This window comes from Artemia sp. Qi Xiang Cuo, chromosome 2 (genome assembly GCF_049724085.1).
Source record: "Artemia sp. Qi Xiang Cuo chromosome 2, ASM4972408v1, whole genome shotgun sequence".
In the NCBI taxonomy this organism is placed as follows: Eukaryota; Metazoa; Arthropoda; class Branchiopoda; order Anostraca; family Artemiidae; genus Artemia; species Artemia sp. Qi Xiang Cuo.
Genome location: NC_142795.1, coordinates 60,219,577 through 60,242,316, shown reverse-complemented (window position 1 = coordinate 60,242,316; position 22,740 = coordinate 60,219,577). Strand labels below are relative to the sequence as shown.

At 34.0% G+C, this 22,740-nt stretch overlaps 2 protein-coding genes across 6 annotated transcripts in view; one reads left to right on the top strand and one right to left on the bottom strand.

Annotated features, from left to right (window-relative positions):
- The window catches only part of barc (RRM1_TatSF1_like and RRM2_TatSF1_like domain-containing protein barc), a 178,427-nt gene that overhangs the window by 91,826 nt on the left and 63,861 nt on the right, over nucleotides 1-22,740 (bottom strand). The gene's annotated exons all lie outside the window — the stretch shown is intronic.
- LOC148955453 (ciliary microtubule associated protein 1A-like) overlaps nucleotides 1-22,740 on the top strand; it is a 67,273-nt gene that overhangs the window by 14,872 nt on the left and 29,661 nt on the right. For all 3 annotated transcript variants that reach the window (XM_089102337.1, XM_089102343.1, XM_089102348.1), the window contains 2 exons: nucleotides 3,626-3,802; nucleotides 5,910-6,139. In XM_089102337.1, the coding sequence (XP_088958463.1) occupies nucleotides 3,626-3,802; nucleotides 5,910-6,139 (407 nt within the window). The remainder of the gene's footprint in view (nucleotides 1-3,625; nucleotides 3,803-5,909; nucleotides 6,140-22,740) is intronic.

The window sequence follows — 22,740 nt, the reverse complement described above, 5'->3', positions numbered from 1 at the left end:
GCCGTATTTAAAATAGAATTTCTATCTCTTTAGCCTCCCACATATTTCCAAGATAACAAGTGATGTCATTTCTAACTCCTGACAGTAAAGATCAATGAAGCCCTATTTAAAAATAGAATATTAATTTTTCTCTCTGACCTAAAGAACGTTTATCCCTCAGACCTAAGATTAAAGAAACCATAATGTTTCTTAATTCCCCCTTCGTGAATCAATAATTTCCCCGCCGATTATGTAAATCAAGTTCTCAGGTTAGGTTCGCCTAAAGATCAAAGAAACCATAATGTTTCTTAATTCCCCTTCGTGAATCAATAATTTCCCCGCCAATTATGTAAATCAAGTTCTCATGTTAGGTTCGCCTAAAGATTAAAGAAACAATAATGTTTCTTAATTCCCCCTTCGTGAATCAATAATTTCCCCGCCAATTATGCAAATCGAGTTCTCAGGTTAGGTTCGCCTAACAATCTCATAACATTCCCGTCGAGCATGTCCATTCTCACTGAAAACGAACAGACATAAAACAGGAATATAAATTGCTGTTGACGTCCATAAATGTGACAAATTTCCTGTTTTTTCATTCTCACTGACAAAAACCATAAAAACAGACATAAATGTGAGAAAGTTCCTGTTTTTTCATTCTCACTGACAAAAACCATAAAACATCCATAATTTGATGTTAACAACCATGAAAAACATCAAATAGATTGACCAACACACATAACCGTCCATGAAAACATCCATAAAAGTGAGAAAATTCCTGTTTTTCCAAGTGAGAAAATTCCTGTTTTTTCATTCTCAGTGAGAAAACCATAAACCACGTGGTGGGCGTCGGAGCTCATGAGGCCTTTCTACTCCTACCGATTTGGCTTACCCCAAAACTTTTTACATTGAAAAAAACTTTTAAGAATGGATATATCGCCAAAATCAGTGCGGAGAAGGGGCATTTTAATATTATTGCAGACTAAGAATCTTTCACTGTGAGCTCAAAATTTGGTTCGGGATTGAGCCGAGTGGGGTTGAGTTAAATGAGGGTTGAATTGCACGGGATTGAGTTATTTGATTGCTAACAGGAATGTCAGTAATTTCCCTTGAAAGTTCATTTTGTAGATAGGGCAAGACTATTTTACTACAAATTTAATAGCTTGAACTTGAGTTCTTTCGTATTTGGTCTTTATCCATTTTTCAACCACATGGTGTTTAATTGTGCTTCAAGTAATTTTGTTTAAGGCAGGCGAAGAGGGGGGGGGCAAATAAAAAAAAACAGGCAACAAGCAAATCGTAGGCTACAAAAACTTATTAAAAAGACTTCATATTTTCGTGATGAAGAGGCACGGGCTAATGTTCCACTTGTATACGTGCCTGGTTCTAAATTACAGTGTTTTACTTGTCAATTCTTAATCTAAACAACAACTATCATTACAAATCTTTTCGTACCTCTCTTACAATTTATATGGAAAATATGTGTTTTGATCACTAGCTATTCGTCTACTTCACTTAACATATGAATGATAAATAATAATGTAGTGATATTTAATGCTGTGACTAATATGCATGCTGGACAATTTATTTAAAGCGAGATACACAGCGCTTTGTAAGCTGTAACCGGGACTAATTTTTCATACCCAAAAAAGGACAAGGAAAATAGACAATTATTAGTTTGCAAGACTTCAAATGTCATAGGACTTGTAAATCTCAGATATTGATAAACGATCAATTGTACAGTCTTAAAAGAGCTTTAGTCAGCATTCACCATAGATGGTACTAACGAGACAGAGTCAGGAGTAATTAAATTATACCTTCTAGTTCTAGCCTATCAAGCCACTATCAAGCCACTAGCCACTAGCCTATCAAGCCACTACCAAGCCACAAAACCATCTACACATGTAGGTGGTACATTAAATAAGATAAAGTGACGGCTTAAGGACATTTCCTCCCCCTCAAATATCGGGTATACGGAATGAGATAGTTACTCAGCAAGAATAACGACATTGCTATCCAAAATCCTTCCAAACCACTAAACAAAAAACGAACAGATAGAAGATTTAGAAGTGTAATGCAGACTATTTAGAATAGGAAGATTTGTGAACATAGCGAGTTGCCGTAAGAAGATAATAACTGTTTTAATTTAGCGTCTGTGCTTGTGATCATAATTCAACACAGTAAATTGTTACTTTAAGAGTTAAGTGATACAAAATCTTGGGAATATAATAAAGAAAACTAAAACATGCAGCTGATCAAAGTTCCACCCATTTATTGGGCATACACCAGGCATGGCAAATTAGTAGAAGAAATTTTTACCATTTAGGCAAAAAGATAAGCGCATAATCGTAAGATGGCAGCACGGTTCTTCAAGTCAAAGGGATAAATAATAAATCGACGATCCATATCAATTTTAATCCGACATGGATGTAGAGAGGAGTATCCCAAAATAAATGCGAAGGAATACCCCTCCCCCACTCTAAAAGTTCTTTTGGTGGTTTAAATATTTCCCTCTCTTGGAGTAATTGGATTAAAGTTATATGCAATTCTTTACAAAAACTACATTTTTGGTATTTAACAACTATAATGAGAGTTAAAATAGCGTGGAGTGGAAATTATAAGATAACCAATCGATTTTCTATGTTCAACAATGAAAATTCTAATAGTGAAACTTTTATTTAGATTTGACGTCAAATGTCAGGAGTTGCAGCCTACTTCAGGAAATTTTCAAAAAAAAAAAATTTGGAATCATAAATTACGATTTACTTGAATCTGAAAGAACTTAGAATATTTTACAACAAATGTCAATTGGGAAACATATATCATAATACAGCTAAATTGAAAACTCGTTTTTAATTTCGGTTATTATGGGCTGTTGTTCGCTCTTTACTATGTTGCAGATACTGGTACAGCCTTGATATGCACTCTGTACAAAACGGAGGGCGATTATACATATTTTGAATAGCCATACTAACGCTTAAATAGTAGAGCATAGTTTCACGTCAACTACTAGAAGACAGGTTAGTAGATCTTTTTACGGAAGGGGTACCAGGAACCTTGACTACTTTTTAGGACCCATTCCAGCTGTTCGTGAGATATCATTCAGATAAGCGTGGAGGGGTGGTGATTTGCGCCATCAAATCCTCATTTGTAGGAATATATTTGGACAAAGGGTGCATTGCGGATACTAAGAGAGTGGTAGCCTATTGTAGAAGTAGTTTGAGTGTCAAGTAAAATATCACATTGATGTGATTATATGCAGAGATAAATTAGTTTTGGCATTTTAAGACGTCAGACTGCGCATTCACGATAATTGTTGCTTGGCTGAAGACGCTCCTTAATTTCATTTCAAAGTTTGAAATGAATTTGTTTTATTTGTTTACGCAACGAACTTTATGGTGAAGATTAGTCGAACTAATAGTTAACATTCCTGAACTAGGTTCAAATGGCGATTCTTCTTAACTTCACAGTTGTTTTTTTTTAACACGTTTTTAAATTTTCAATTATTATGGTCTATGGTTCATTCTTTTCTAGATTGCCCCTAAGAGGACAACCCTGATTTTAAATTAAAATTGTCTTTTTTTAAATTGTATATAGGACTCAAAGCGTTTTGCAGCGAAAATTTGATTAATTTGCATTGAATTTCCAGGAAAGGACGAACATCCAGCTCCAACTATCGCAGGTCGTCCAAAAGACCCGAAGAAAGATCTTACCCCTGCTCCAGGAACCTACTGCCCAGAAAAAGGAGAGAAAGTCATTGGAGAACATACACCCGCATATTCTTTTGGAACAAAATTGAAGATAGAGAAGCCTGATAATATCCCAGGTAAGACATCATACATTGGTGGCAATGCAACGATAATCAAAACACAAGAGGCTGATCCTCATCCCGACCAGGCTTTTTTTCAAATACATTAAATCCTGCTATTCAAGAAGAAACACAACCAAATTTGTTTGAATGTAACAACATTAGAACAGATTCGGTCACCATAATTTTGTGTCCCTTGTTAAGTTAAACGGTAAGAGTAAAATAAAACAATTGACTGTTTTAGTGTTGATTAACCTTGGCTGACTAGAGATTAAAAGATACAAGGCAGTGGAAAGAAAAAGCGGGGCGGGTATTAATCAAACAGTTCGTGGTAACGAACTGTAAGGAGCGACCCGGCTCAATAGTAACCGAAACTCTAAAAACCGGGATTTTGAAACCAATAGATAGATCAAAAGAGTCAGAATTTATGCTGATTTCAAATATATGTTTCATAAAGTTTGGTCCCAACCATTAAAAGCTATGTGCCTGAACAGATTTGCATGATTTTCGAATAAAGGGAGAAATACCCCCTAAAAGTTATAGAACCTTAATGAAAATCACACCATCGTATTCAGCGTATCATAGAACCCTACTGCAGAGGTTGCAAGCACTTATCTGAAAAAATGTGGAATTTTGTATTTTTTGCCAGAAGAAATATCACAGTTGTGTTTTTTTTTTTTTTTTTTTTTCAGGGGTGATAATATAGACCAAGTGGTCCTAGAATATCGTGGGGGAGCTTATTGTAACGAAAATTAAAAGTTCTAGTGCCCTTTTTAAGTAACCCAAAAAATGGAGGGCACCTAGGCCTCCTCCCCCGCTCATATTCTTCCCAAAGTCACCTGATCAAAATTTTGAGATATCCGTTTTGTTCAGCATGGCCGAAAATATGATAACTATGTCTTTTAGGATGACTGAATCCCCGAAGTCCCCAGAGGGAGGGCTGAAAGTTATGAACTTTACCCAATGTTAACATATAGTAGGCTATTGGTTATTGGGAAGTATACAAACGTTTTCAGGGGGGATATTTTCTGGTAGTGGGGGGGGGGTCGGGGGTTATGTGGGAGGATCTTTCCATGAAGGAAGTTTTCATGAGGGAAGGGACATTGCTATGAAGGGGACGCCGGATTTCTCAGCATTATTTAAAAAAAGATCAGAAATCAAATAAATAAAAAACAAGTTTTTCAACTGAAAGTAGGCCTAAGCAGCAACATCGAAACTTAAAACGAGCAGAAAATATTACGTATATGATTGATTTCACCCCCTAGTCAATGCCTCGCTATTTAAGCAAAAGATTTTTTATTACTTTCATAAGAGCTATTTATTCTATTTAACGGCCTTTGTGATTAAGCGGTCATTTCTAAAGAATTGGAACAAAATTCAAACTTTATCTTAAAGAGCAAGGTATTGAATAGGGGGCTAACCCCCTAATATACGCATTAAAAATATATGACTATAGAAGTTCATTATGTAAGTTAATTCGTAAGTTACGTATATTTATTACTAATAAAAACGTTTGTAAATAAAATTAAACAAGTTTCGAGAAAGCCATTTAACCAAATAAAAGTAAAATTAATACTCAAATTTTGTTTTAATTGTTCATATACGGCGAGCCAAAACCAAACCTGCATTAATTCAAGAACGTTCAAAAATTAAATAAAAAAAAAAGTTTTTTTTAACTGAAAGTAAGGAACGACGTTAAAACTTAAAACGAAAAGAAATTATTCCGTATATGAAAGTGGGTTCCCCATCCTCAACGCCTCGATCTTTACGCTATAGTTTGACTTTCTCACAACTCTATTGCTTCAAACAATAAAAAACTTTAGCGTAAAGAGCGAGGCGTTGAGGAGGGGACAGCCCCTTTCATTTTTTTTTATTTAATTTTTTTCCAATAAAAAAACGAAGTCTACCACAGGAATAATATACATGTAAGAATGGAGAATGGTAATTTGGAGTGGACTTTCGTTTGAGGAATTAAAAAGAACATTTTATAACAGCATTCGACCTTTTCTTTTTCTAAAGAAGAGCCTTTTTTTATCGTTTCTAAGTATTCTATTGTCATTTGTCGTCTCTACACCAAGAAAGCTTGCAAAAGTAAAAAGATAGAGATAGTTTTTTTTTTTTTTAGCTCCAAATTCATATTCAATTCCTCCTGCCATTGGAGTTGCACCAGCATATACTATCTCAGGAAAAGGAAAAACACAACCACCACCAATGTTGCCCGGTCCTGGTCAGTATGACTCATCTAGTCCTGACAAAATCAAGCCAAAATCACCAGCATATTCACTGTCAAGTAGGACACATCTTCCTTCAGATTCTACGCAGAAACCTGGACCTGGAGCTCACTCCCCCGAAAAGGTATCGTAACATGCATTGTATTCTCTGCTTTATTTTCAAACAACCTTCAATTTAAATTTCAAACAACCTTTAAAATAAAGTCTTAATTTCATCCCTTTAAATGTCCGAACGAATTCCCCATATATGCAAAGAAAAGGAAAAAATCTGAACATTATTTTCCGCCAGATAATTAGCAAATACTACTTCCCACAAGTAATGATGTTTTTTCGTTGATGTTTTACAGATCTCGCTGATTTGGGGTTCGGACTCATTCATGTGTAAGCTCGCAGTAACAAAGTAAAACAATGTTAGCTCGTTCCTCCCGCAGATATCAAACAGTTCGTGGCAGGGCCGTATCCAGGATTTTTGTTCAGGGGGGGTTTTACTAATTTTTGACTTTTTTTTGGGGGGGGGGATTTACTAATTTTTGACTCAGTTTTCGACTAATTTTACTGATTTTTACCTAGGTTTTACTAATTTTCGACTTATTTTAGAGTCGGTAAAAAATTTAGGGGGGGGGGGGGGTTCAACCCGGGGAACCCCCCCCCCCCCTGGATACGGCCTTGGTTCGTGGTAACGAACTGATAACATGGTACGGATCCACTCGGTCTAATAGTAACATCCACTTAAAAAAGAATTTTTATTACAATTAACACGTCAAAACAAATGACTTTTTATAGTGATTCAATATATATGAATTCTTTAAGCTTAATGTAACCCATCAAAGCCTAAACCTGAGAAAACTTTGCCTGATTTTCTAAAAGGAGGGAAACACCCCAAAAAACTCCGAGCGATCTTAATGAAAATCACATCATCAGATTCAGCATATTAGAGAACCCTATTGTAGAATTTAAAGCTCCTATCTACAAAAATCTCGATTGTTTTTTTTTTGTGCTAGAAGAATGATCATGGATCTGTGTGTTTTGTTTTTTTTTTGGGGGGGGGGGGTGAACGTATCGAACCAATGGTCCTAGAATATAGGAGGAGGGCTAATTTGATACGACAACCGAAAGTTCTAGTGCTATTTTTTAAGTGACAAAAAAACATTGGAGGACATCAAGCCACCCTCCTATGCCGATTTTCCCTACAGACATCTGATCAAAATTTTTGGATAGCCACTTGGTTAAACAATAATTGAAAGGTATAATAAGTATGCCTCTGGGAATTACATGTCCGCCAGCAGCAACAGCCCCTGAGGAGAGGGCTGTAAGTTATGCAATTTACCTATTATTTACAATACAGAATTTGTTATTGTTAAATATATGAACATTTTTTGGAGGGTAGGGATAATTTTCTACGGGGAGAATTTTCTGTGCGGAGGAAAGTTGTTTCTTTTTTTTTTGGGGGGGGGGGGGTCAGAGGGAATTTTATAGAGGAGAATTTTTCAGAATTCTTTTGATTTGTATTACTTTCTCTTTAACTACTCAATTTTATATGAGGAGAGAATGTTCCGGACGAACTGTCCGACGGAAATTTTTAGCGAGGAAGAAATTGTGTTTTTTTTTCCATTTGGGGATTTTTTGCCAGAGAAATTTTCCGTAGGAGGATTTTCTGCAGGTGGGGCTTTCATGGTAGGGGGTATTCCAAGGTGGGGAGGGGAGACTTTCAGGCATGATTTGAAAAACAATAAGAAATTAAATCAAACACACGTTTTTTTTTAAATGAAAGTATGGAAAATTTTCAGCGACGAGTGAATTGTTCAGGAAGGATTTCCACGGAGAGAAGGCTCATTGGATTGCTAATAAGAAGTTTTAGCGCCCTTTTGAGATTCAGAGTCATCGGAGGGTGGATACCCCCCCCCCCAAACACACACACACACGCACCTCGTATTTTCGCGAAAGGCATCTGAGAGAAATTTTAAGATGGCCATTTGTTATCATTGAAACTTCGAAAAGAGTTCATTCGATTGAAAATTTAAAGAGCTAATTCCCTTTTTAATAGTCAAACGTGGTTGGAGGGCAACTAACCCCCCTCCCACGCCCACTATCTCCCCAAACACATTCAATCAAAATTTTGAGATAGTCATTTTGTTCAACGTAGTTGAAAGATCCATAAATTATGTCTTTGAGGATGACAATCCCCAACAGCCCTCAGGGCAAGGGTAATAAGTTATGCCTTAGGGGCATATAAGGTATATATAGAAAGGGTGGTCGTAAAAACTCCAGAATAGGATCATTTGATTGGAAATCAGATGTTCTAGTGCCCTTTTTAAGATTCCGAGTAACCAGAGGGTGGATACCTCCCCCCCTACCACAAAAACCCCTTGTATTTTCCCGAAATGCGTCTGATAGAAATTTTAAGATGGCCATTTGTTGTCGTACAAACTTCGAAAAAAGCTCATTCGATTGGAAATTGAAAGGGCTAGTGCTCTTTTTAATAATAGAAAGTGATTGGAAGGCAACTAACCCCCTTCCCACGCCCATTATTTCCTCAAAGACATTCAATCAAAATTTCGAGATAGCTATTTTGTTCAACGTAGTTGAAACGTCCGGAAATTATGTTTTTGAGGATGACAAACCCCCTGCAGCCCTCAGGGGAAGGGTTTTAAGATATGCCCTGGTGGCATATAAGGTATATATAGAAAAGGTGATCGTATAAACTTCGAAGGAGGATCATTGGATTATCAATGAAAAGTTCTACTGCCCTTTTCAAGATTCAGAGTGATCAGAGGGTGTATACCCCCCCAACCTCATATTTTACCGAAATGCATTTGATAAAAAATTTGGAGATGTCCATTTGTTGTCTTAGAAACTTCAAAAAGAGCTCATTCCATTGGAAATTGAAAGGGCTAGTGCACTTTTTAATAGTAAAAAGTGACTGCCTCCCACGCCAATCATTTCCCCAAACCAATCCAATCAAAATATTGAGATAACCATTTTGTTCAACGCAATTGAAAGGCCCGGAAATAATGTCATTGAGGATGACAACCCCCCAGAGCCCTCAGGGCAAGGGTTGTAAGTTATGCCCTGGGGGAATATAAGTTATATATAGAAAGGGTGATCGTATAAACTTCGGAGGGGGCTCATTGGAATGGTAATAAGAATTTCTAGTGCCCTTTTTAAGATTCAAAGGGATCAGAGTGTGGATACCCCCCCGCCCACCACCTAGTATTTTCCCAAAATTCGTCTGATAGAAATGTTGAGATGGCCATTTGTTGTCGAAAAAAACTTCGAAAACAACTCATTCGATTGGAAATGGAAAGAGCCAGTGCCCTTTTGAATAGTCGAAAGTGATTAGAGGGCAACTAAACCCCCTCCCACGCCCACCATTCCCAAAACACATCCAATAAACATTTTGAGATACCCATTTTAGTAGAAAGGGGGTAAAGGTCGTGACATGACACCAAATATGGGCATAGAGTCATTAGGGAGAACACGTGGTTAATGGGGTCAATGACCTAAATTTCCAAGGTCGATGTTGTTGTTGTTGTAAGTGCACGTCATTAATCAAATTGTTTCCGGGCAAAGTTTAATAATGTCTGACAGGTACTGTCAATCATTAATCAAATTGTTTCCAGGCGAAGTTTAATAATGTCTGACAGGTGATGTCAAGATTGATTGATATGTCACGAAAGGGGAATTAATTTGTTGTTTCTAAGGGGAATTATTGATTCAAGAAAGGGGAATTAATTTGTTGTTTCTAAGGGGAATTATTGATTCACGAAAGGGAATTAATTGTTGTTTCTAAGGGGAATTATTGATTCAAGAAAGGGGAATTAATTTGATGTTTCTAAGGGGAAGGTGGGGAAGAGATATATTGATTGCGTAATCGAAGGGAGAGAATTCCCGAGAAATTGATTACATAATCGGTAGAACTCTATAAGGAGCTCGTGACGGGAATCCATTTATGGGCATAGAATGACGTAATCAACTAGGACAAATGGATTTCTGAGAAATTGATTACATAATCGGTAGAACCCATGACGGGAATCAGAAGGTCATGACGGGAATCCATTTATGGGCATAGAATGACGAAATTAACTAGGACAAATGGATTTCTGAGAAATTGATTACATAATCGGTAGAACCCTATCAGAAGGTCATGACGGGAATTCATTTATGGGCATAGAATGACGTACTAGACTAAGAGAATAGGATTACTTACAAAATGATTAAAAAAACGCTAGAACCCTATCAGTAGGTCCTGACGGGAATCCATTTATGGGCATAGAATGACGTAATCAACTAGGACAAATGGATTTCTGAGAAATTGATTACATAATCGGTAGAACCCTGTCAGAAGGTCATGACGGGAATTCATTTATGGGCATAGAATGACGTAATCGACTATGACAAGCAAGTTACTTTCTTAACGTCCCTCCTAAACCCATTTTCCAACTTGAAGTACATATATTTTTCAGCCACAACAATACTTTACACCGTTTTGGATAACTCAACACCAAGAAATACTTTTCAAAGACCATTTCAGAGCAAGTTACTTTCTTAATGTCCGTCCTAAACCCATTTTGTAATTGAAGTACTTATCTTTTTCACCCACAAATATACTTTACATCTTTTTTGATACCTAAACAACAATAAAAACTTTAAAAAGACAATTTCAGAGCAAGTTACTTTCTTAATTTCGCTCATAAACCCATTTTCCAACTTTAAGTACTTATCTTTTTCACCCACAACTATACTTTACAGCTTTTTGGATACCTCAACATCAAGAAATACTTTTCAAAGACCATTTCAGAGCAAGTTACTTTCTTAATGTCCCTCCTAAACCCAGTTTCCAACCTGAAGTACTTATCTTTTTCACCCACAACTATACTTTACAGCTTTTTGGATACCTCAACACAAAGAAATACTTTTCAAATTCCATTTCAGAGCAAGTTACTTTCTTAATGTCCCTCCTAAACCCATTTTCCAACTTGAAGTACTTATTTTTTTCACTCACAACTATACTTTACAGCTTTTTGGATACCTCAACACCAAGAAATACCTTTCAAAGACCATTTCAGAGCAAGTTACTTTCTTAATGTCCCTCCTAAACCCATTTTGCAACCTGAAGTACTTATCTTTTTCCCCCACAACTATACTTTACAGCTTTTTGAGTGTCCCAACACCAAGAAATACTTTTCAAAGACCATTTCGAAGCAAGTTACTTTCTTAATGCTCCTCCTAAACCAATTTTGCAACTTGAAGTACTTATCTTTTTCATCCAAAACTATTGTTTAAAGCTTTTTGGATTCCTAAACAGCAAGTAATACGTTTCAAAGTCCATTTCAGAGCAAGTTACTTTCTTAATGTCCCTCCTAGACCCCTTTTATAACTTGAAGTGCTTATCTTTTTCACCTACAACTATACTTTACAGCTTTTAGGATACCTCAACACCAAGAAATAGATTTCAAAGACTATTTCAGAGCAAGTTACTTTCTTAATGTCCCTCCTAAACCCATTTTCGAACTTGAAGTACTTATCTTTTTCACTCACAACCATACATTACAGGTTTTTGGATACCTCAACACCAAGAAATACATTTCAAAGACCATTTCAGAGCAAGTTACTTTCTTAATGTCCCTCCTAAACCCATTTTCAAACTTGAAGTACTTATATTTTTCACCCAAAACTATACTTTACAGCTTTTTGGATACCTCAACACCAAGAAATACCTTTCAAAAGGCATTTCAGAGCAAGTTACTTTCTCAATGTCCCTCTTAAACCCATATTCCAACTTGAAGTACTTATCTTTTTCATCCACAACTATACTCTACAGCTTTTTGGATACCTCAACACCAAGAAATACCTTTCAAAGACCATTTCAGAGCAAGTTACTTTCTTAATGTCCCTCCTAAACCCATTTTGCAACTTGAAGTACTTATCTTTTTCACCCACAACTATACTTTACAGCTTTATGAGTGTCCCAACACCAAGAAATACATTACAACGACCCTGTCGAATCAAGTTCCAGACAGAAGATCCATCCTAATCTCATTTTCCAGCTTGAAGTAAATTTCTGGTTAACACCAGATTAGAACGTCCTGCTTTTATTACAACTTATCAAATTGGTATACCTTTTATTGCTAATAACTGTACGAATTGCTTTCTAATTCAACATCCTCAAACCAGATTAAAACTTGAAGTACTTATCTTTTTCACCCTGAACTATACTTTACAGTTTTTTGTATAAATCAAACCCAAGAAATACTTTTCAAAGACCTTGATAAACCAAGTTACTTTATCAATATCCATTGTAAACTCATTTTCCAACTTGAAACACTTATCATAGTCACCCAAAACTAGACTGTATAGCTTCTTGGATACTAACCAACCAATAAATACTATACAAAGGAAATTTCAGAGAACGCTACTTTCTTGATGTCCCTCCTAAGCCAATTTTCTAACTTGGAGTAATTATCTTTTTCACCTACAACTGTACATTACAGCTATTTTGATGCCTGAACACCAAGAAATACTTTTCAGACAATTTCAGAAAACGTGACTTTCTTATTGACACACTAAATCCCAGGTTCCAACTTGACGTACTTCTTTTCACCCACAACTATACTTTACAGCTTTTTGAATGCTCCAACACCAAGCAATACTTTTCAAAGACCATTTCAGAGCAAGTTACTTTCTTAATGTCCCTCCTAAACCCATTTTCCAACTTGAAGTACTTATCTTTTTCACCCAAAACTCTACTTTAATGCTTTTTGGATTCCTCATCAACAAGAAATAGTTTACAAAGACCTTTTCAGAGCAATTTTGTTTCTTAATGTCCCTCCTAAAATCAGTTTCCTACTTGAAGTACTTATCTTTTTCACTCACAACTATACTTTACAGCTTTTTGGATACCTCAACACCAAGAAATACCTTTCAAAGACCATTTCAGAGCAAGTTACTTTCTTAATGTCCATCCTAAACCCATTTTTCAACCTGAAGTACTTATCTTTTTCACCCACAACTAGACTTTACAGCTTTTTGTGTTTCCCAACACCAAGAAATAACTTTCAAAGACCATTTCAGAGCAAGTTACTTTCTAAATGTCCTACATAAACCCATTTTCCAACTTGAAGTACTTATCTTTTTCACACAAAACTATACTTTACAGCTTTTGGATAACATAACACCAAGAAATATTTATCAATGACCATTCCAGAGCACGTTCCTTTCTTAATGTCACTCCTAAACCCATTGTCCAACATGAAGTACTTATCTTTTTCACCCACAACAATACTTTACAGCTTTTTGGTTACCTCAACACAAAGAAATACCTTTCAACGACCATTTCAGAGCAAGTTACTTTCTTAATGTCCCTCCTAAACGAATTTTCCAACTTTAAGTAATTATCTTTTTCACCCACAACTATACTTGGCAGCTTTTTGGATACCTCAACTCGAAGAAATACTTTTCAAAGACCATTTCAGAGCAAGTTACTTTGTTACTGTCCCTTCCAAACCCATTTTTCAACTTGAAGTACTTATCTTTTTCACCCACAACTATACTTTACAGCTTTTTGGATACCTCAACACCAAGAAATACCTTTCAAAAGGCATTTCAGAGCAAGTTACTTTCTTAATGTCTCTCCTAAACCCATTTTCCAACTTGAAGTACTTATCTTTTTCACCAACAACTATACTTTACATATATGTTTAGAATTAAACACCAAGATAATAATTACATTGGATTTTCCTAATTCAGTTGAATTCTCTCAGCTCCCTCCTAAAATCATTTTCTGGCTTAGAGTACTTATGTTTGTCACTCTCAACAATTAATCACATCGTTATGGACGCAACGACGTAAAGCAACACCTTACAATGACCGCGTCAAAGCAAGTTACTTTCTTAATGTTCCTCCTAATCCCATTTTCCAACTTGAAGTACTTATATTTATCACCCACAACTATACTTTACAGCTTTTTGGATACCTCAACACCAAGAAATACTTTTCAAAGACCATTTCAGAGCGAGTTACTTTCTTAATGTCCCTCCTAAACCCATTTTCCAACTTGAAGTGCTTATCTTTTTCCCTCACAACTATACTTTACAGCTTTTTGGATACCTCAACACCAAGAAATACTTTTCAAAGACCATTTCAGAGCAAGTTACTTTCTTAATGTCCCTCCTACGCCCATTTTCCAACTTGAAGTACTTATCTTTTTCATCTACCACTAGACTTTACATATATTTTGATGCCTGAACAACAAGAAATACTTTAGACAATATAAGAAAAAGATAATTTCTTATTGACACTCTTAATCCCATGTTCCAACTTGACGTACTTCTTTTTCACCCACAACTATACTTTACAGCTTTTTGGATGCTCCAACACCAAGCAATACTTTTCAAAGGCATTTCAGAACAAGTTCTTTTCTTAATATGCTTCTTATACAAATCTTACAAATTCTAAATTTTTCCATAGTAGATAGAAAAAGCTATATCATAGCTGTGAATATTTTCTCGAAAGATAAGCAGTTCTATTTCAATTTTAAATTTTCTCAATGAAGTGAAGAAAAGTTCAAGTTCTCTTCTGAATTTTCTCAATGAAAAAGAAATTACTTTTTATTCAATTCTATTTTTCCAAATAATATAAAAATTTTCCACTTTAGTTCAGATTTTTCTCAAAGGGATGAAAAATTTAAAATACTGTTCCAAATTTTCTCAACGAAGTGAAGAAAAGTTCAAGCTCTCTTCTGAACTTTACCAAAGAACACACTTCAATTCTAATTTCTCCAGAGAAAACAAAAATCTTCCACTTCAGTTCTTTATTTCACCAAGACATAAAGAAATTTAAAGTTCAATTCTAATTTTTCGGTGGAAGATCGAAAAAGTAATACCATACTTGTGAATATTTTCACGGAAGATAAAAAGTTCTAGTTCAATTTAAAATTTTCTCAACGAAGTCAAGGAAAGTTCAAGTTCTCTTCTGAATTTTATCAATGAAAAAGAAATTAGTCATTGATCATTTCTATTTTTCCAAATAATATAAAAATTTTCCACTTTAGTTCAGATCTGTCTCGAAGAGATGAAAAATTTAAAATACTGTTCCAAATTTTTCACAGAAGATAAAAAAGTTCAAGTTCTCTTCGGAATTTTACCAAAGAACACAATTGAATTCTAATTTCTCCAGAGAAAACAAAAATCTTCCACTTCAGTTCTTTATTTAGATAAGATAAGATTTATTCCAAAAATGAACTATCACTAGCCTAATTTTCTTAAGTTCACTTCCGATTTTTTGCAAAGAGATGAAAAATTTAAAGTTCTGTTCCAAATTTTTCATAGAAGATTCAAAAAGTTATACATTGATTTGAATATTCGACATGAAGATAAGGAGCATCACTTTAATTCTGAGTTTTCTAGAAAGGCAAGATGTGCAAGTTCAATTCTGAATTTTCTTAAAGAAGTGAACAAAGTTAAATAAATTCAGAATTATACCAATGAAAAAGAAAAAAGCTTCCACTTCAGTTCTTAAATCCTTAAACACATAAGAAATTCAGTTTTCTTCTAATTTTTCCAAGAAAATAAAAAGGCTCCACTTCAGTTCTGGTTTTTTTTTCTCAAAGAGAAGAAAAATTTAAAGTTCTATTCTAATTTTAAATTAAATTTTAGCTCCTTTGTCTTATGAATTTACCCATCAAATTTTTAAATTAGAAAATGAGTGACTCGTTCTATTATTAAAGACAATCATTCAAACTCGTTCATCTAACCTCCAAAACAATAGGTTAGGTTAGGTATAAATAAATATTAATAAATAAATAGAAACATTTCTACATGTTTAAGTTAGGTTAGGTTAGGTTAACTTATCATGAGCGCTCTTGATAAGTTAACCTAACCTTTTCCGGCGAGTATGGTTAGGTTAGGCTAGATTAAGTTAGATTAGGTTAGGTTAAGTTAGGTTAGCCTAAGTACGCTTCACTTAGGTTAGCTTAGGTTAGGTGAGAGACAGGCAAAAAGTTAGGTGTATGATTAGGTTAGGTTAGGTTAAGTTAGGTTAGCCTACGTACGCGCGCGTACGTAGGATAACCACCCCCAACCTAACTTACCCAAACCTAACCTAATCTAACCTAACCTAATCATACACCTAACTTTTTGCCTGTCTCTCACCTAACCTAAGCTAACCTAAGTGAAGCGTACGTGGGCTAACCTAACCTAACTTAACCTAATCTAACCTAACTTAATCTAGCCTAACCTAACCATACTCGCCGGAAAAGGTTAGGTTAACTTATCATGAGCGCTCATGATAAGTTAACTGAAGTGGAAGCTTTTTTCATTTTCATTGGTAAAATTCAGAATTGAGCTAACTTTTTTCACTTCTTTAAGAAAATTCAGAAGAGAACTTGAACATTTTGCACTTCTTCGAGAAAACTCAGAATTAAAGTGATGCTCCTTATCTTCATGTCGAATATTCAAATCAATGTATAACTTCTTCTATCTTCTATGAAAAATTTGGAACAGAACTTTAAATTTTTCATCTCTTTGCAAAAAATCGGTAGTGAACTTAAGAAAATTAGAATTAAAGTGCAACTTTTTATCTTCACTGGAAAATAATTACAATCATAGTATAACTTTTCCCATCTTCTACAGAAAAATTTAGAACTGAACTTAAAATTTTTTATGTCTTTGAGAAATTAAGAACTGAAGTGACAGGTTTTTTCATTTTCATTGGTAAAATTCAGAATTGAGTTAACTTTTCTCTCTTCTTTAAGAAAATTCAGAAGAGAACTTGAACAATTTACACTTCTTTGAGAAAACTCGGAATTAAATTGGAGTTCCTTATCTTCATGTTGAATATTCACAATCAATGTATACTTTTTTCTATCTTCTATGAAAAATTTGGAACAGAACTTTAAATTTTTCATTTCTTTGAGAAAAATCAGGACTGAATTTAAGAAAAATTATAAATAAAGTGAAACTTTTGATCTTCATGGAAAACAATCACAATCATAGTATTACTTTTTCTATCTTCCATCTAAAAATTTAGAATATAACTTTAAATTTCTTTATTTCTTTGGGGAACTTAAAACTGAAGTGGAAGATTTTTATTTTCTCTGGAGAAATTAGAATTGAAGTGTATTCTTTGGTAAAGTTCAGAAGAGAACTTGAACTTTTCTTCACTTTGTTGAGAAAATTTTAAATTGAACTAGAACTTTTTATCTTCCGGGAAAATATTCACAAGTATGGTATTACTTTTTCTATCTTCCACCGAAAAATTTAGAATTGAACTTTAAATTTCTTTATGTCTTTTGTGGAATAGAGAACTGAAGTGGGAGATTTTTATTTTCCCTGGTGAAATTAGAAATGAATTGTGTTCTTTAGTAAAATTCAGAAGAGAACTTGAACTTTTCTTCACTTCGTTGAGAAAATTTTAAATTGAACTAAAACTTTTTATCTTCCGGGAAAATATTCACAAGTATGGTATTACTTTTTCTATCTTCCACCGAAAATTTTAGAATTGAACTTTAAATTTCTTTATGTCTTTGTAAAATAAAGAACTGCAGTGGAAGATTTTTATTTTCTCTGTAGAAATTAGAATTGAATTGTGTTCTTTGGTAAAATTCAGTAGAGAACATGAACTTTTCTTCACTTCATTGAGAAAATTTTAAATTGAACTAGAACTTTTTTTCTTCCGTGAAAATAATCACAAGTATGGTATTAATTTTTCTATCTCCCACCGAAAAATTTAGATTTGAACTTTAAATTTATTTATGTCTTTGTGAAATAAAGAACTTAATTGTAAGATTTTTGTTTTCTCTGGAGAAATTAGAATTGAAGTGTGTTCTTTGGTAAAGTTCAGAAGAGAACTTGAACTTTCCTTGACTTCGTTGAGAAAATTTTAAATTCAACTAGAACTTTTTATCTTCCGTGAAAATATTCACAAGTATGATGTTACTTTTTCTATCTTCCACCGAAAAATTAGAAGTGACCTTTATATTTCTTTATGTCTTTGTGAAATAAAGAACTGAAGTGGAAGATTTTTTTTTTCTCTGGAGAAATTAGAATTGAAGTGTGTTCTTTGGTAAAGTTCAGAAGAGAACTCGAACTTTTCTTCACTTCGTTGAGAAAATTTTAAATTGAACTAGAACTTTTTATCTTCCGGGGAAATATTCAAAAGTATGTTATTACTTTTTCTACCTTCCACCGAAAAATTTAGAATTGAACTTTAAATTTCTTTATGTCTTTGTGAAATAAAGAACTGAAGTGGAAGATTTTTATTTTCTCTGGAGAAATTAGAATTGAATTGTGTTCTTTAGTAAAATTCCGAAGAGAACTTAAACTTTTTATCTTCTGTGAAAAATTTGGAACAGTATTTTAAATTTTTCATCTCTTCGAGACAGATCTGAACTAAAGTAGAAAATTTTTATATTATTTGGAAAAATAGAAAAGATCAATGACTAATTTCTTTTTCATTGAGAAAATTCAGAAGAGAACTTGAACTTTCCTTGACTTCGTTGAGAAAATTTTAAATTGAACTAGAACTTTTTATCGTCCGTGAAAATATTCACAAGTATGGTATTACTTTTTCCATCTTCCACCTAAAAATTAAAATTGAACTTTAAATTTCTTTATGTCTTTGTGAAATAATGAACTGAAGTGGAAGATTTTTGTTTTCTCTGGAGAAATTAGAATTGAAGTTTGTTCTTTGGTAAAGTTCAGAAGAGAACTTGAACTTTTCTTCACTTCGTTGACAAAATTTAAAATTGAACTAGAACTTTTTATCTTCCATGAAAATAATCACAAGTATGGTATTACTTTTTCTATCTTCCACCGAAAAATTAGAATTGAACTTTAAATTTCTTTATGTCTTTGTGAAATAAAGAACTGAAGTGGAAGATTTTTGTTTTCTCTGGAGAAATTAGAATTGAAGTGTGTTCTTTGGTAAAGTTCAGAAGAGAACTTGAACTTTTCTTCGCTTCGTTGAGAAAATTTGGAATAGTATTTTAAATTTTTCATCTCTTCGAGACAGATCTGAACTAAAGTGGAAAATTTTTATATTATTTGGAAAAATAGAAATGATCAACGACTAATTTCTTTTTCATTGAGAAAATTCAGAAGAGAACTTGAACTTTCCTTGACTTCGTTGAGAAGATTTTAAATTGAACTAGAACTTTTTATCTTCCGTGAAAATATTCACAAGTATGGTATTACTTTTTCTATCTTCCACCGACAAATTAGAATTGAGCTTTAAATTTCTTTATGTCTTTGTGGAATAAAGAACTGAAGTGGAAGATTTTTGTTTTCTTTGGAGAAATTAGAATTGAAATGTGTTCTTTGGTAAAGTTCAGAAGAGAACTTGAACTTTTCTTCACTTCTTTGAGAAAATTTGGAACAGTATTTTAAATTTTTCATCCCTTTGAGAAAAATCTGAAGTAAAGTGGAAATTTTTTATATTATTTTCAAAAATAGAATTGAATAAAAACTAATTTCTTTTTCATTGAGAAAATTCAGAAGAGAACTTGAACTTTTCTTCACTTCATTGAGAAAATTTAAAATTGAAATAGAACTGCTTATCTTTCCAGAAAATATTCACAGCTATGATATAGCTTTTTCTATCTACTATGGAAAAATTTAGAATTTGTAAAATTTGTTTAAGAAGCATATTAAGAAAAGAACTTGTTCTGAAATGCCTTTGAAAATTATTACTTGATGTTGGAGTATTCGTAAAGCATTTATGGGGTTTGTCGGTTTACAAAGGTCCGTACTACAATTTAAAAAATACGCTTAGGTGGGACAAAAAGGCATTAACTAGCACTTATCATGTCAATGAACTGAAAAACATGGTGCTGGGTAACCAAGAGGCAGTAAAGTAGAGTTTATGATGAAAAAGATCATTGCTTCATCTGAAAAAATTGGTTTAGGAGAGATAATAAGAATATTATTTGCTCTGAAAGGGTCTTTGAAAAGTATTTATTTATGTTGAGGTATCCGAAAAGCTGTAAAGTATAGCTGTGAATGAAAAAGATAATTGCTACAAGTTCGAAAATGGTTTTTGGACGAACATTAAGAAACTACGTTGCTCTGAAATGTCTTTCAAAAGTATTTATAGGTGTAGAGTTATAAAAAAAGATGTAAATTAAAGTTGTGGGTGACAAAGATAATTAATTCAAGTTGGAAAATGGTTTTAGGAGGGAAATTAAGAAAGTAACTTGCTCTGAAATGGTCTTTGAAAAGTATTTCTTGGTGTTGAGGTATCCAAAAAGCTGTAAAATATAGTTGTGGATGAAAAAGATAAGTACTTCAAGTTGGAAAATGGGTTTAAGAGGGACATTAAGAAAGTAACTTGCTCTGAAATGCCTTTTGAAAGGTATTTCTTGGAGTTGAGGTATCCAAAAAACTGTAAAGTATAGCTGTGAGTGAAAAAGATAAGTACTTCAAGTTGTAAAATGGGTTTAGGAGTGACATTAAGAAAGTAACTTGCTCTGAAATGGTCTTTGAAAAGTATTTCTTGGTGTTGAGGTATCCAAAAAGCTGTAAAGTATAGTTGTGGATGAAAAAGATAAGTACTTCAAGTTGGAAAATGGGTTTAGGAGGAACATTAAGAAACTAACTTGCTCTGAAATGGTCTTTGAAAAGTATTTCTTGGTGTTGGGACACTCAAAAAGCTGTAAAGTATAGTTGTGGGTGAAAAAGATAAGTACTTCAAGTTGCAAAATGGGTTTGGGAGGGACATTAAGAAAGTAACTTTCTCTGAAATGGTCTTTGAAAGGTATTTCTTGGCGTTGAGGTATCCAAAAAGCTGTAAAGTATAGTTGTGAGTGAAAAAAATAAGTACTTCAAGTTGGAAAATGGGTTTAGGAGGGACATTAAGAATGTAACTTGCTCTGAAATGGTGATTGATAAATATTTCTTGGTGTTAAGGTATCCAAAAAGCTATATAGTATAATTGTGTGTGAAAAAGATAAGTACTTCAAGTTGGAAAATGAGTTTAGGAGGGACATTAAGAAAGTAACTTGCTCTGAAATGGTCTTTGAAAAGTATTTCTTGGTGTTGAGGTATACAAAAAGCTGTAAAGTATAGTTGTGTGTTAAAAACATATTTACTTAAAGTTTGAAAATGGGTTGAGGAGTGACATTAAGAAAGTAACGTGCTCTGAAATGTCTTTTGAAAAGTATTTCTTGGTTTTGAGGTATCCAAAAAGCTACAAAGTATAGTTGTGGGTGAAAAAAATAAATACTTCAAGTTGGAATATGGGTTGAGGAGGGTTAATAAGAAATTAACTTTCTCTGATATGTTCATTGAAAATTCTTGATTGATTTTGATGTATTTAAATATATCCAGAGACTTGTTGAGGAGGAAAATGTTACTTACTTAATGTTCGAAATGGGTGTAGGAGGGACATTTAGAATGTAACTTGCTTGTCATAGTCGATTACGTCATTCTATGCCCATAAATGAATTCCCGTCATGACCTTCTGACAGGGTTCTATCGATTATGTAATCAATTTCTCAGAAATCCGTTTGTCCTAGTTGATTACGTCATTCTATGCCCATAAATGGATTCCCGTCAATACCTCCTGATAGGGTTCTACCGATTATGTAATCAATTTCTCAGAAATCCATTTGTCTTAGTTGATTACGTCATTCTATGCCCATAAATGGATTCCCGTCATGACCTTCTGATAGGGTTCTACCGATTATGTAATCAATTTCTCAAAAATCCTTTTGTCTTAGTTAATTACGTCATTCTATGCCCATAAATGGATTCCCGTCATGACCTACTGATTGGGTTCTACCGATTATGTAATCAATTTCTCAGAAATCCGTTTGTCCTAGTTGATTACGTCATGCTATGCCCATAAATGGATTCCCGTCATGAGCTCCTTATAGTGTTCTACCGATTATGTAATCAATTTCTCGGGAATTCTCTCCCTTCAATTACGTAAACAATATATCTCTTCCCCATCTTTACCTTAGAAACAATAAATTAATTCCCTTTTCTTGTATAAATAATTCCCCTTAGAAACAACAATTAATTCCCCTTTCGTGAATCAATAATTCCCCTTAGAAACAACTAATTAATTCCCCTTTCTTGAATCAATAATTCCCCTTATAAACAACAAATTAATTCCCCTTTCGTGACATATCAATCAATCTTGACATCACCTGTCAGACATTATTAAACTTCGCCTGGAAACAATTTGATTAATGATTGACAGTACCTGTCAGACATTATTAAACTTTGCCCGGAAACAATTTGATTAATGACGTGCACTTACAACAACAACAACATCGACCTTGGAAATTTAGGTCATTGACCCCATTAACCACGTGTTCTCCCTAATGACTCTATGCCCATATTTGGTGTCATGTCACGACCTTTACCCCCCTTTCTACTCATTTTGTTCAACGTAATTGAAAGGTCTGGAAATTAAGTCTTTGAGGATGACAGCCCCCCACAACCCTCAGGGCAAGGGTTGTAAGTTCTGCTCTGGGGGCATATAAGGTATATATAGAAAGGGTAATCATATAACCTTTGGAGGGGGCATATTGGACTGGTAATCAGATGTTTTAGTGCTCTTTTTAAGACTCAGAGTGATCGGAGGATGGATACCCCAAGACCTCGTATTTTTACTTTTCTGATTTTAATTTTGAGATGGCTATTTGTTGGCGTAGAAACTTCGAAAACAGGTCATTCGATTGGAAATTGAAAGGGCCAGTGCTCTTTTTAATAGTCGAAAATGATT